The following is a 15954-nucleotide window of genomic DNA, read 5'->3' on the forward strand; positions in this document are numbered from 1 at the left end:
GGGAGAAGCACTATTTTAGGTTTCACTAAAGGCGTACATTTGATGTTGGGTTTTCCGGGAACATATATTCTTATCTGATGGGCTATTGTTGCAAAGAGAGGAAGTCAAAGAAGTCCAAGAAATTAGTGTAGATGGGAGAACTGTAGAGACAACACGTGAATTTGACAGAATGAGGTAGAGAGATTTTGAGCCAGAGAAGATAGAAAAAAGGAGATTCCAAATTACCAGGTCTCTGACAGGGAATATTGGAAAAAATTTTATTAAGTACAATACACAATAACATTTACTGAACAAACTTTAACATTTATTGAGATGATTGAAGCTGGGTATTTTTGGATAATTGATCAAAATTTGGTTGATAATTTTAAGCAATTATCGCGAATTTTCAATATAGAATGAATTTATGGATTTGAGTGTATCATATATTTATTTATTCACCTAAAAATATTGAAAAGCAGTGATCCTTTTCAGGTTGTAAATTTTCTGAAGTGGCCATTTAAATGCAAAAGTAAATTATTATTTTTTTTAAAAAACAAAAGTAAGAATTTTTTTTAAAAAACGAAAGTAAGTCATATTTTTATAATGTTTAATAAAATCTAAAAAAATAAATCACTGACATAGATTTATTGCTTGCTCATAAAAGTGTTGTTAATTAGCATTTTTTTATATACAGGGTGATTCACTACCAGTGTGACAAACTTGCAGGAGGTGTAGGGGAGCACAAAGACGAATCGGAATCACATAGCATTGCAGGGTCCGAAATGCCTTCGTAATGCAGTAGAGTATGTTGAACGGGAGGTCTCTTGAACAGCGATCCCACTGGAATTGAGCATTTGCAACCCGGTTCCCGAGGCACTAGGATGGACGAGTATTCAAACGTTGAACTGGCCGACATGTACCTCGCGTATGGAGCTGTGGACTGTAACGGGCGCGGTGCTCTGCGCTTGTACCAGGAACGTTTCCCGCACAGGCGTGCTCCTCATCATACGATTTTCACACGTGTGCAGAGAAGGTTATTTCACGAGAGGTACCATGAATCGAGAGCGAACGACGAGGACTCCAGACAATGAGGAGAATGTCCTACATCTTGCAGAAGGCAATCCGAGTACCAGTACTCAAACGATAGGCCAACGATTGGGTATTTCCCAATCCACTGTGGAGCCTGCGGATTATCCACTTCGGAGGACTTTTGCTACTTGGTTTCTTCAACAGAAACTGTTTGCAAATGCTGACTTCCAGTGGGATCGCTGTTCACGTGACCTCCCGTTCAACGTCCTCTACTGCACGACGAAGGCATTTCGGACCCTGCAATGCTATGTGCTTCCGATTCGCCTTTGTGCCCCCTACACCTCCTGCAAGTTTGTCGCACTGGTAGTGAATCATCCTGTATAACCTGAAAATGAAAAACGGTAAAATGAAAATAGAAACTTCTTTACCCTTAGCCGTTATTATGAGCACATCCTTGGACTCAGGGGAAGTCCCCACGGACTGGGTATGTGCAGATGTATCTCCAATTAAAAAAGGGAATCAAAGGTTGACACTGGTAATTACAGTGTTAGTTTTACTCCTGTTCCAGGAAAAATAATGGAGTCACTGGTTAAAGAAGCATTGCAGGATCATCTAGACAAGACAGCCATAATAATTCAGATACAGCATGGGTTTTAAGGAGAAGTCTTGTCTGACCGATTTGATTGGATGCTGTCACGTGGTCACAAAGGAACTAGATGCAAAAAATAATCTTGATATCATATATTTCGAATTCAGGAAGTCTTTTGATACTGTTACACATAGAAAACTACTGTACACATTGGAGCAGTATGGCATTAAGGGTAAGGTGGTACAATGGATAAAAGTATGGTTGAATGGGAGAAGACAGAGAACAGTAATCAATGGATACTGCTCTAGATGGACTAATGTTATCAGTGGTGTTCCTCAGGGTTCACCGTTGGATCCGTTATTCTTTTGTATATTTATCAATGATATTGATGAAGGTATATCAGGCTTAATGTCAATGTTTGGAGAGGATACAAAGGTTGGCAGGATTGTTGATAACAACAATGACGGTATGCTGCTGAAACGGGATCAGGAAAATTTGGGCAGATGAGCTGAGAAGTGTAAACTGAAATTTAACATTGACAAATGCATAGTACTAGCTATGGGTAGAACTAACCCCAGAAAGATATGCAACAGTATCGAAAGCTTTCCTGAAATCCAAGTATATGATATCAACATTATTTTTTGCATCCAATTCCTTTGTGACTACATTGTAGTATCTATTCAATTTGATCAGATTAGATTGCCCCTTAAAAACCCCTGCTGTGTCTGTATTATTACTGCAGTCGTGTCTAGATAATTCTACAGTGCTTTGTTAACCAGTCATTGCATTATTTTCCCCAGAGCAGAAGGAAAACTAACAGGTCTATAATTACTCATGTTAGCCTTTGATCTCCTTTTGTGAACTGGGGAAACATTGGCATATCTCCAGTCCGCAGGGACCTCCCATGAGTCCAAGGATGTACTCATAATGATAGCTAAGGATTTGCGTATTTCCTTTGCCGCCTCCTTTAATGTAACTGGATAGATCTCATCCACCCCAGGTTCTTTTCTTATGTTTAACTTCAACAATTTCTCCTTCAATTTGCTCTCTGTTAACTCAAAATCATTTAGCTCCATGTAGGAAAGTGGAGGTCAGATGTTTGATAAATATCTGACCTCCACTTTCCTACAGAATTCCTCATTTGAGACTGTAGATGCAGAATACTCATTCAGTTTGTCAGCTCGCTAAGCAGGATCATCAACAGTCGAACCATCAATATCAAAGTGCACCAATCTTATTCATCTCCTTCCTTCTTGAGTTTATATAAGTAAAAAAGTCTTTGCTGTTTTCCTTTACCAAAGATTACTTGTAATCTGCCTTTACTTGCTTAACATCCTCTGTGACTTGATTACAGACTGACTTATATATACCATAAGTTTCAGTGCTGTCTGAGAAGTTACATGCATCCCATGCATTTTTCTTCTCTACCATGAGTCTTATTAGTTCATCTGACATCCATTTAGGGCTGAACTTTGAACAGTACTTCTTAACTGGTATGAAAATGCTTGTATCTTCCAATATTAATTCCTTGAATGATTCCCATTTTGAATTTTCTGGAAGTAATGTCATAAGTTAGTCCGACTGTATAGAAAATATATCTGAGACAACTGTATTTGCCTTTGCAAAGGCAAAAACTCTCCCCTTTAACCTTGGAGATCACTAGCATCAGAGAGAAAATGAACAACAGCCACCATCACCACACAAAATTGGACATGGTTAGTGCTGGTATTTCACATAATGGGTTACTTCTTTAATCAAATCCCATCTCAGTACACTGTGATTACTGCCACCTAGTGGTTCCTTTTTCTGCAAATCATCCAATAAAACCACAAAAGTCTCGCTAGTGTGCGAGTGACCAAACCTAGTTCCATTCAATATCTAGGAAGTTTAAATCCCGCATTAAAAGACATTTTGATTTACTGATCCATGCTATTTCCCTGTATACTTGTTCATTGTTCTCATCAGAGTTATTTGCCTATAACACACTATTAACCTAATTTTTGCTTTCCCCGTGCTTATGTCACACCAAATTTACCCAACATTGCACTGTCCACTAGGGCTTGCATAAAACCGAGAAATTTCAAAACCGAGTTTAACTGAAGTTTACTCTTAAAACCGGTTTTAAAACCGATTTTATCAGACTTAGGGAAAATAATGAAAAGCTTATAACACAGGTATTTATTTTATCTTGGGTAGATTGTACAAATCGTAATCAAATATTTTAAACAAAATCTATCACCTCTTATAGTAAAAAAAATAAAAAATTAAAATGCTCCAAAAAAGTAACCAGCTTGAGATTATACAAAATTACAAATTGTATTCAAATCCTTTGAATAAAAACTATCCTCTCGTATAGTAAACAAAAAAATAATAAGCCCTATAATTATAATAATAATAAATAAATAAAAATAATGTGAAAAAAAAAAACAGCTTGGGGAAATTACTATTTATTGCTCAGCTTTTTGCTGAAAATGATCCTTTAAAAAACACAGTATATTAAGCATTTTTCCTGATAGACTTGACCTTATTTTTGTGTTAAAGAGACCAGTGATCGACAACACTCTCTCAGATTGGACACTTGGTTTAATGGTCAGCAGTGCTCTATAAACTTTCTCCAGCTTTTCATTTCTACTGCTAGTTGCCTCCAAAATTTTAAATTCTTTGCTGATTTCCAATTCACTCGGATACTTTGAAGGCCCTTCAGTTAATCTCTTTATTACACTATCATATTCTCGCATGAGTGTATCTCCAATGTTGGAACTAGGCGAGTCTTTGTTTTCTTCTAAAAGAACAGTTCGTTTATTTTCAGTTTCTTCATTCAACGCTAAGACTCCTTCAGAATGTTTTGCAAATAATCTCTGATAAATCTCTTCAGCATCCTTTTTCAAAACTTGGTTACTTGGAAAATCAAAAGTTGAACCTGAATCTTCTTTCCTAAACTTTTTCGGGTTGTGTAGATAGCTCAGCAAAGCCACAGTTTGCCAATTTCATTTTACATTGTAACGCTGCAAAAGGCTTTGATGAAACTTTAAAGCAAATGGGTTTTCTGCTGTATCAAGCTTAGCAAGCAGAAATTCTATTGAAGACTCAGCTTTAAGTAAGTCTATCTTCTGAGGTTGTAGCCTTCAGAATCATTTCAACTGGCCGCTAAGTTTCACATAACAATTCAAGTGTTTTCCAGTCATCGTCAGACACAGCTTCAGTTGACAGTACTGCATATAGAGCATTCTATATGATTGAGAGATTTTTGAAATTTTGCAATTTCAAAAATCTCTCAATCATATAGAATGTGCTATCCCATCTAGTCTTGCAATATAATATAAGTTTATATTCTTTCCCATTAAATTTTGCTTTAACAAAATTTTGTAATGTCATTTTTGGTAGGCGATTTTCGAAAAAGCTTGCAAATTTTTCTGACTTTGTTAATAGTTTGTGCAATATTAGCCATTGGATTGAAGAAATAAATGAGCTCATCAGTAAAGTCGGTTTGATCAAGCATGCCTTGCTGTCTTTCTTCAACTTCTTCATCATCACTACTTTCATCACTACTTTCTTCATTATTTTCATTTTCTTCATTGTCTTTGGGAGACTCAGAGACTGTGGCACCATAATTGATTGCTTTTTCATAAAGTATATCTTTTTTTTTTTTTTTTTTATGAAAACCCCAAACACAAAAGGTATCAAAACCTATAGTACTTAGTACCGTGCATGGGTTGAAGGAGAAGTATGGGGGGGGGGATGCCGGAAACTTTGCTCTAGAGACTAAACATGGGTTTCACCACTTCAAGCCTCCAATAAGCAAAGTGGTGGTATTTCACCGGTTGATGAAAGTCATCTACCACCTACTGGTTAGACATATTAAGAGTAATAAATATTAATTAGTAGGAATTTATATCACCCACAATTTTAAATAAAAATATTGAAGATAACAAAGGCACAATACTATGCGTCACTCCCACAAACACTGAATGAAGAGTCTAAGTGAGGCAAGTTTCAAAATTTTCACGAAAGAAATTTTTTATTTATTTACTTGCAATTTTTTTTCCCCAATTAAATCCATTGTATTTTAAAAATTACATAAAGGCTAAATTTGGTGAAGCTGCTTTTTGGAGAACATTTGATCGCAAATTTAATAGGAATAAAGAAGCAAAAAACTTTCTACGATTGAAATTTGATGCAATATTCAGCGAATCTGTTTCTAGTGGTTAACCATCAATAAGGCGCATTCCACAACTCACTCAGTCGTAAATGAGTACACCTGCATCGGGCCATGATACAGGTGGGAAGATAAAAGGTACCCCTCCTAGATTTGGGCCACTTGCCCATGAGATTCGTACCTAAACATAAAATAAAATAAAATAAAAAACATGTTTAAAACAAAGCAGTTGAACGATCCAGACAAACGAACAAACGAAAGAAAATGTGCGTAACAAAAAACTATATTAGAGGACTAACTAAAGAATATTTGAATCAGGTTTTAGAAGCTCGGTTTCGGTTTTAACAACTCAATACGAAAACCGGATTTAACCGGTTTATAAAACCGGTTTGCAAGCCCTACTTGCCCACCCATGTCAATTGGATTCCCTGCTTAGATTTTGTGTTTCTAACTAACAGCATAACCCCCTTCTCCCTTCCTATCCTGTCTATCATTTCTTTCACATTGTATTCCCCAGATTCCAGTTCTGCATTCCTTATATCTGTGTAACAATATCCCACATCTCTGATATCCCAAAAATATCCACCTTTGATATCTTGACCAGCACTTCAAATTCATCAAATTTATTTACTATACTTCTAGCATTAGTGTACTTGCAAGTATACTTGACCTGATCTTACTCTTAGTTATCCTAACACAGCCTATGTATTTACTTGTTCCATGGTGACTCCCAGCAGTCCTGGAAGTCCCCACCACCTTGGTTTCCAAACTTCTGCTCATTCCAATAGAAGCAGTGCAAGAATCACTTTCACCTCTGCCTGCAGCTGCTAATAATCTATTAATCTGTGAATATCCCAAAGCTAGTAGTTTTCTGACCCACCTAACACTGCCTTGAATGCATCAGCAAATTTCTTACACCCTTTCTATTTAAGTGTATCCCATCCGTTTAGAAGCAGTCTCTCCTGTTAACACGCAAAGACCACACTGAGAAAAATTCTATCCCACTAACCTTTCATAATCTTTCCAAGCCTAATTGATTTACAAAGCTCTCATCAGATAATCCCTCCTATCATGTCTTGGGAAAATTTAAGACACTTTCAATTTTAAACCCTAACTCGTGAATTTTTTTCAACTTTTTACAGACTTTAGTTGTGTCTCCGCTTCAATATGATATGGGGTTTTGTGGGGTCCATTCCCTCAAATTCTGTTAAGCCTTTCTTTCATATTCTGGATATCTAATATTGTCTGTTTCCACTTTAGCTGCTCCCATTCTTGTTCTTTTCTGTCTGCAGTCATTGTTATTTGTAGGTGGTTGCTCATATCCTGCTTATTTTATTTTATTTTATTTTTTTGCCTAAATTGCAGGAGCTATCAGGTTTTTCCTTGATCCTGTTTTCCAATTGTTCAAGAACAATTCTGAACAATTGGGAACCATTTCAACCACTTGGTGTGTAGCTTCGTCCTATTCATTGACATATCTGACAGTGAATTGGATGAGGAGAATGAAAAAGACCTGCGGGTAATTGTGCAGTCAGAGATGAAGTTCCCTGAGCAGTGCAGACAGGCTGCCAGAGCAGGTCATGGAATTTTGTCAATGGTAAATAGGAATTTTGCTAGCAGAGACAAGGCATTGATTATCCCTTTGTATAAGGCAGTGGTCAGGCCACACCTTGAATACTGCATACAGGTCTAAAGTCCTTGTTTTAGGAAGGATGTAGAGTTGCTAGAACGAGTACAGAGAAGGGCAACAAGATTGGTGAGACGAACAACGGGGCGCACTTACGAAGAAAGGCTTAAGTTCTACAAGTTGCAACATCTGGAGACTAGGCACCTGCGAGGTGATCTGATTAAGGTGTATGAGGCTTTGAATGGTTTGAGCAGGCTCAATGCTTATGGAATACTTCCTCTTGCTCAGAGTAAGAACCTGAGGGGACACAGATTCATATTGAGGAAAGACAGTTGTAGAATAGATGTGTGGAAGTTTGCCTTTAGCCAGCGGGTAGTTGATAGCTGGAACAGACTTTCATCTTTTGTTGTGTACGTTGATAGCTTAAATAAATAAGGCTGAACTAGAGAAACATTTGGAGTGACCGGAAGTCAATTCCCAGGAGAAGCTAAGGTTCTTAGCTGAGCCCTCAATGTAAAGACAATTCTTGGAGAATGTTTGCAGAGCTGTAAAGTTATCACGATCTTCAACTAGGATATTTACATTGGTCTCCAGTAGGTTTGGAATCACAGACATTAAATCCACTCTAGGTTGAGCGTACAATGGACAGTTCAAAAGTACATGAATCCACATTTCATTGACCACACTCTAATAACATAGCTCGGAGGGACCCATGCCCTGTTAGCAGATAAGAAATTGTCATAGCAGGCCTAAACCATGCAATAACTGCAGGGGTTGTTAAGAATTCCACTTTCCCAATATACTGTCTTGGTACTAGTCCAAATATGCTCTCATCCCATCTGTTTTTCCATAAACAGTAAAATCTTTTCTTCTCCCTTTTAAAGTCGCCGGCCCGGGTCAGTTGTAATTCCCAACAATGTTTTAGACTGTCCTTTTTTTAGGTAGTAAATCAAACCCAAGAAAGCAATGTATAAATCAACAGGAATCATACCGCTAAGTAATTGCAGAGCATTATTTTAAACAGTTCTCGGAATATTATTGATAATTAGAAGAAGTGATCTTTGCGTGGAGATAAGTTTCTGTTTCACTTTTACCTTTGTTAATTTTTGGTACCAACCACATAGTGGGTTCAGGGTTATCTCTTCGAAAGATTCCTCTCGTGATGGGGATGTTTCTGGTTGTGATGTTCTCGATCTTAATTGTGGTACTCCATTTTGCCCTCATTGCTCCTAGGAAGTTTGTCACTATCGGACTGACTTTGCAGATCTTCAGTATCTCTATTATCCAGCTGTGAGGAACGGAGTCGAAGACCTTGCAGTAATTGATGCAGGCCGTGTATAATTGATGTGCCGCTTCTTGTACGTTTGCTCTATAACCACAGCATCTAGAGTTAATTGCTCCTTGCATCGTTTGCTCATCTGCTTGCATCCTTTCTGCTCCAAGTGGTCTGATATCTTCTCGGTTATGCAGCTGTTCAGGATCTTGTACATCATTGCGAGGCAGGTGATTGACTTGCATTTCACAGGGTTTCTTGTATCTTCATCTTTAAGCTACAGATACGTGATTCCTTGAGTGAGAAACTTTGTGATTGTCTCTGAGAGCCTTATCATTCGGGTGAACTGCTAGGAGCAGTTCACCCGAATTATTATTATTATTGCTCTTTATATTATTTCTCCCTGATTGGGGATTCCATCATGTGGCAGGTATTGCTACCAAGTACACACGGTGGTTGTTTTTATGTCTGGTGTTACTGTTGGTCGAGGAACTCTTTGATTATCCTACAGGTGTTCAGGATTGCGACTTTCTGGAGTTCCTTGTAGGTGTCTAAGCCTAGTAGCTTCTATGATTACTTCACTGAATATTTCCCATTTAGAATTTGCTGGTGGAAACATTATCAGATGGTCCCACTGTATAGAATTTAAAAACGGAGACCTCTGTAGTCACCATTGTGGAAGCAAAAGCCCTTCTCTTTACCCTTGCTTAAAGTAGTTATGTCTTTAAGTAAGTCTTAATTTTTCATGTATGAATGTAAATGCAAAATACCTATTCAGTTTGTTAGCAACCTGAGGAGAATCATCAACAATTAAACCATTCATATCTAGTGGGCCTTTGTAATTAATCTCCTTTCTTATAGTGTTTTCATAAATAAAGAAGTGTATGCTGATTTTCTTTGTATTATTCACTGAGGACTTTTCATAATCTTCCTTCGCTTGCCTAACTTCCTTGATTGGATACTGATTTTTATCTACTGTAGTCATCAATACCACACGATAATATTTGAGTTATATTTTAACAAAATACAATTGTTATGATGAGGTACAAGTGTAAGACCATGAAATTTTAATTTTATGATTTATATAGTATTAATAATGTTAATGCTATTTAATAATTTATTATTTCAGCATAGTATTGACTGTTCAGCAGGCAACATCTTTAGCTACCTCCATATTTGATTCAGTGGTATCACAGACTAAGCTAAAACCTAAGGTTCTTGAAGTAAGTTTTTTCTTCCCAACACTCCATTATATTTGACCAGCATTATTTAATTTAATTATTATTTCTATAGGACTGGGATGTTAACTACCTAGCACTATCCATGCAAATTATTTACATAATTGTTTTAATGTTATTACATGTTCATTTTAATTATTGGTCTTTTGCCTTAAGAGAGTGAATGAAAGAAAATAATGCATTTGCAGTTATGAATGAGTTAACCAAAATGGGAACCATGATAAGTGTAATTTTCAAAAGAGATATGATACTTAATGGAGAAAAGTGTAAATTTTTTTTGTGTGTTTGTTTATATACAAAGAGTTGAATTCATCTTAGCTGAATTTCACTCAACTGGTGTCATACAGAAATGTGAGCATTGTTCTAGTGGAAATTATCCCCATTATAAAATCATTAAATTCATATCATGCATTGTATATATTATTAAGTTCATGTTGGTTGCAGTTTTGTTATCTGTTGCCGACAGGGCTAGCCGGGTGGGTAAAGTTCCTGCCTGGCAACCCAAAGGTCGCGGGTTCGAATCCCACCTCGGGCTTGGATATTACGATGGTGCCGCACTATCCGGTTGGATCTCACAGCCACGATACAGGAAGGAAGCAGGAAAAAAAACTGGTTCCTTTGTGCTCACATCATATGATAAAAAAAAAAAAAAAGTTATCTGTTCCTGAATGTGCTTAGCCATTTAAAAAAAAAAAGAAAGAAAGAAAAGAATCAGTTTTTAGAACCATCATAACTAGCGATCTTCCCAAAACAATAAATGTATAAGTTTCTAAAAATATTAGTAAATATAGACAAACCCCCATAATATACAATACTGAAACAGAATCATTTTAACTAGACAAAGAAATTCCAAACAGATTCTAAAGCTTCGTGAACACAATAGAGTAATGGGAAGAAGTCCTGTTTACCATTTGACTTTTGATTGTGGTCTAACATGTGCTGGATAGAATCAGAGAAGCTGAAAAAAATATCTCATGACGTACCTTCATAATTCTTCTTTTTATTCGGATCCTGGAAGAACTTAAACTTAATTAATTTCCCTTCTGATGTAAATATAATTTTAGAAAAGTAGATTGGAATTCGTTCATCAGCAAATTGCAAGAATTGATTGAGATTATCCCAGTAGTAGCAAAATCTCATTCATTCTTTTTACAGAACCCGTAAGAATATCCAAAAAATATATTTCACTTGGCTGCCAACGAGACTAGCAACCCTGCCATTATTTCAACTCTGCTAAATAGATCTAATTTTAAAATTTATTGGCGTTTTGTTATATTTTGATTTAAAAATTTTCACCTGTTATTTGTGTTTTATTATTATTATCTAATATTATTTCTCCCTGATTGGGGGTTCCACCTCGTGACAGCTATTGCTACCAAGTGCACAGGGTGGTTTTGTTCGGTCTGGTGTTACTGATGGTCGAGGAACTCTCTGACTATCCTACAGGTGTTCAGGATTGCGATTTTCTGGAGTTCCGTCTAGGTGTTTGCTGGGAGAAATATTGCTCCTAGGCTGTTATGTAAGATCTTTGGCACCATACTTGTGGTTGACACGATGATAGGGATGGTCGTTACTTGTATATGTTGCACATCTCCTTGATCGTTACATGTTGCACATCTCCTTGATCATTACATGTTGCACATCTTTTGATCTCCTGTCTTAGGTTCTTCCTGATTTTTTCCCATGGGTTTTCTGCAGGTTCCCAGCGTTGGATACCACTATGTCAATCAGATAGGTAGTCTTTTCCTTCTTGTCCACAAGGGTTATGTCCGGTCTGTTGTGTGGGATTGTCCTATCCATTATTATGGCATGGTCCCAGTACAGCTTTAGGTTGGGGTCTCTAGTACTGCCTGGGGTTCGAACTTGTAGTACGGTACACTTTCTTCGATCAACTTGTATTTCCTTGCTAGCTTGTGATGTATTATCCTGGTTACCTGGTCATGTATATGAGTGTACTCGGTCTGTGTGATCACCTTGCAACCCGCGGTGATGTGTTGAATCGTTTCTGAGGCCAGGTGCCATTGTCGCCATATGTCATCGGACACTCCGGGCTCCTTGACGATGTATTTTCTCTAGTTCCTGATGTTGATTACCTGGTCTTGTATAGTGAGCATGAATCCTTCAGTCTCGGGGAAGAGCATCCCACTTCTGAGCCATGCATTGGAAGCAGTTTTATCTATGTGATATTGGTGGAGATCATTGTAGTGTCTGCCATGGAGTGTTTTCTCTGCCCCATCTTTCTAGCTTCGTTTGTGCGAAGGACTCTTTGCTTAGGTTGAATGGGGTATACCGCTTATCTATCTTCTTTATGGCTGCTGGAGTGCTGCTGTGTGTTTCTGGAAATAATCCTTCAGGTTAACTATCACTGTCATCTTTTGCTCAATTAGGCCTATCAGGCCCCTTCCTCCTCCTTTCTGGGCAGTTGTCAATCTCTCCATGGCAGATTTCAGGTGGTGTTGGTGGCTCTTGGTCATCATTGTCCTTGTCTTTCTCATAATATCCTCCAGCTAGGTGTTAGTCCAATCTATGACCCCGAAGGTGTATGTTAATACTGGAGTTGCATATGTGTTTATGGCTTTAATTGTGTTCCCTCCGTTCAACTTTGCTTTTGGCAGAATTCTGAGTCTCTTATGGTATTTTACGGTCAGGCAGGCCTTAATTTCCTTTTGCTGTAACTGCTGAGCCTGCGTCATCCCCAAGTATCTGTAGGCCTCCCTCTGCCATGGCTTTGATCTCTTCACCAGTCTGCAGCTGGTAGTTTCGGTTGACTAATTTTCCCTGGTGCAATCCGTGGGTCTTGCATTTGTCTAGACCATATTCCATCCTAATATCAATGCTGAATTCTTCGGTGATCTGGAGTAGTTGCTGGAGGTGCTTCTCAGTTCCCGCGTAGAGCTTGATATCTATGTACATCATGTGGGTGAGTATGTACAGGTTCTTCCTTCCTTCTTTGAGGTTATATCCACATTTGCTGCTGTTGAGCATGTGGATAGCGGGTAACTGCTAGACAGAACCACAATGGGCTCAGGGTTCTCCCTGAAAGATGGGGATTGCCCTGGTTCTGATGTTTTCGACCTTAATGGTGGTACTCCATTTCACATTGCTTCTCCTAGGAAGTTTGTCACTATCGGATTGACTTTGTAGATGTTCAGCGCCTCTATTAGCCAGCTATGAGGTATGGAGTCGAAGGGCTTGTGGTAATCGATGTAGGCTGTGTACATGTTTCGCCGCTTCTTGTAGGCTTGCTCCATAACCATGGCATCTATGGTTAATTGCTCCTTGCATCCTTTCTGCTGTTTCGCCATTATGTTCTGTCTCTCCAAGTGGTCTGATATCTTCCTGGTGATGCAGCTGGTCAAGATCTTGTACATTGTTGGGAGGCAGATGATTGGCCTATATTTCGCCACGTTTCTTGTATCTTCATCTTTAGGCTTCAGATATGTGATTCCTTGAGTGAGAAACTTCGGAATTGTCTCTGAGTGCTTTATCATTTGGGTGAACTGCTCTTCCAAGTGCCAGCTTATGTGTGCAAGTCAGCTTCTTGTACCAGTAGTTGTGGACGTTATCTATTCCTGGAGTTCTCCAGTTGTAAGAGTTCTTGATCGTCTGTTTTACTTCTTCCTGAGTCTCCCACCCTCCATTTCTTGTATATCCTTGGTGTTCTTGCCTTCTAGTTGTATCCAGGTGGCTCATCTGTTATTTCTTGCTTCCCTGCTCCATATGTTTCCCCAAAACTCCATAATCGTCTTCTTCTCAGGTGGTCCATTCCCTTCTTTCCCGTCTTCTCCAAGATTCCTGTAGAAGGCTCTTTGGTCCTTATCAAAGATTTGGTTGTTTATTTTCCTCTGGGAGTTCTCTTTGTATCGGCATGGAGGTTCTGTTTTAATGTTTCACTATTAATGTGTCCAAGTACTCTCCTATTCTCTGATTTTTGTCTCGTGTTTGCTATGGATGCTGTCTCTCTTGAGGATGCTCTTCACTTTTCCAATTAATTTCTTGCTCCTATTGCCCCGTTGGTTCTGGATCAGTTGGCCTATCTTGACTCTTAATTCTTCTATTCTGCCGAAGGCTTCTTTCCCAAGCTGGTGGTTCCTTCTGTTTTCAGTTCTTCTGCTCCTGGTCTCTCGCTTCTCTTCCATTAATCCTTGTGGCTGCTACTGCAGCACAATACATGGCTGTGCAGATCGCCTCCAGTGTTGCACCATTGCTGTCGAGGTAATGTGGTTTTATGTGCTGATTCAGGTGGTCTGTGACTCTCCACAAGGTTCTGCTTTGGTATCACGTGAGTCTTTGTGGGGTCCATTCATTCAAATCCTGTTAGCCCCTTTTTCTACCCGTCCTCTATTCTCGATATCTTGACATCGTCTCGTTCCATTTAAGTTGTATTTCTTCCTGCTCCTCCTCCTCCTCCTCCTCTGGTTTAGTGGTGGTATGTTCTTCCTCCTCTGTTTCCGTATTATTTATCCTTTGTAGCTGATTGCTCATGTCCTGCTTGATTTTTTCCAATATTGCAGGAGCTATCAGGTTCTTTGTGACGATATTCCTTCTCTGGTCCACTATTTGCTGTTCGGTGATCTGAATATCTTGGAATTGTTGCAGCCACTTGGTATGTAGTCTCGCCCTGTAAGTTGTCATATCGGTCTCCAGCTTCGTTATTTCGTAGTATGCTTGTATGATGTACATATTCATTTCGATGCTCCACTTTATGCATTGCCGTTTTCTTTCTTCCTTCCTGGGTGGTCACTAACGCAGTTACTCAGGAAACACTTCCAGTTGATGGGGCTAGATGGTCTTTCCCTTCTCTTGTGGTAGCCATACGGGGGACAGCACCATTTGATCCCTTGTCTTCCTCGGGATACCGTCTCTGATTTTTCGGACCGTCCCCTGTACCTAAGGGCTGAACACGAGTGACTTTATCTTGTGCCACACTTGAGGCAGTATGATTAATATTTCTGCGACATCATCCATCAATGGCAGTGGACCTGTTTAGCTTCGGCTTATGTCCAGTGGTAGATTTCGGGAATGACACCAGATGGCGCCATAATCTGCCTTAGCCATCACTCCGACCTTGGGGTACGTAGGTCCCTTGGAGCAACTTTCACAATGTTTATTTATTTATTAATGTTTATTACTATTATTTATTATTATTATCATTATTATTATTATCATTAGCCATATGGTACAAGAAAGCCTGAGGCTTATTCTGCATCAACAAAAAAAAATAAATAAAAATTCTGAATTACCCAGAGAGAGAGAGAGAGGGGTGCAAAAGTAGAAGAGAATCACCAACAAAAAGAAGAATGATGATATCCAGCTCAGGACCCTGGGTGTGCCAAGCCCGTATTCACCAGATGTGAGCCCCTGGGGTTCGATTAATTTATTACTATTAGTATACCAGTCTGCCAGCATGATGGAACTGCATTCACTTCCGCCAAGGCAGTACTCGAACTTGGGTCCATCAGGCTGGTAGTCCAGTTTCGTAACCACTGGACCATCATGCCTTATTATTATTATTGCTCTTATATTATTTCTCCCTGATTGGGGGTTCCACCTCGTGACGGTATTGCTACCAAGTACACAGGGATGTTATTATGTCTGGTGTTATTGTTGATCGAAGAACTCTATGACTATCCTACAGGTGTTCAGGATTGTGACTTTCTGGAGTTCCTTGTAGGTGTTTGCTGGGAGACCTATTGCTGCTAGGCTGTTAGGTAGGGTCTGTGCACCATACCTGAGGTTGACACGATCATCGGGATGGTCATTACTTGTTGGATGGAAAATCAGATTCAGAAGCGAGTGCCTGTGAGTTTAACGACTATTCAAACAAAAGAAACAAGTATTTATAAGATATTAAGGATAAATATGGCGAACCCCAACCCAAGTACGTGGGTGGTTTAATAGGTTCAAGTATCGCACTGGTTTCCACAATGTTAATGTATGCAGTGAAGTCGCCAGTGGCGTTTCTCCAGCTGCAGATAAATTTTGTGAAATGTAAAAAAATTATTGTTGAAGGCAGCTATTCAAACCACAAATTTTTAACATTGACGAGACTTCTCTGTATTG

General features: G+C 38.8%; 1 protein-coding gene across 4 annotated transcripts in view; it reads left to right on the forward strand.

The window, feature by feature from the left end:
* Window positions 1–15954, forward strand: part of LOC150075060 (TATA-binding protein-associated factor 172-like) — a 934682-nt gene that overhangs the window by 459785 nt on the left and 458943 nt on the right. For all 4 annotated transcript variants that reach the window (XM_090388242.1, XM_090388245.1, XM_090388243.1 and 1 more), the window contains exon 19: window positions 9783–9876. In XM_090388242.1, the coding sequence (XP_090244368.1) occupies window positions 9783–9876 (94 nt within the window). The remainder of the gene's footprint in view (window positions 1–9782; window positions 9877–15954) is intronic.

The sequence above is a fragment of the Mastigoproctus giganteus genome, chromosome 14 (assembly GCF_048544385.1).
Source record: "Mastigoproctus giganteus isolate SK-2022 chromosome 14, ASM4854438v1, whole genome shotgun sequence".
NCBI classification, from domain to species: Eukaryota; Metazoa; Arthropoda; class Arachnida; order Uropygi; family Thelyphonidae; genus Mastigoproctus; species Mastigoproctus giganteus.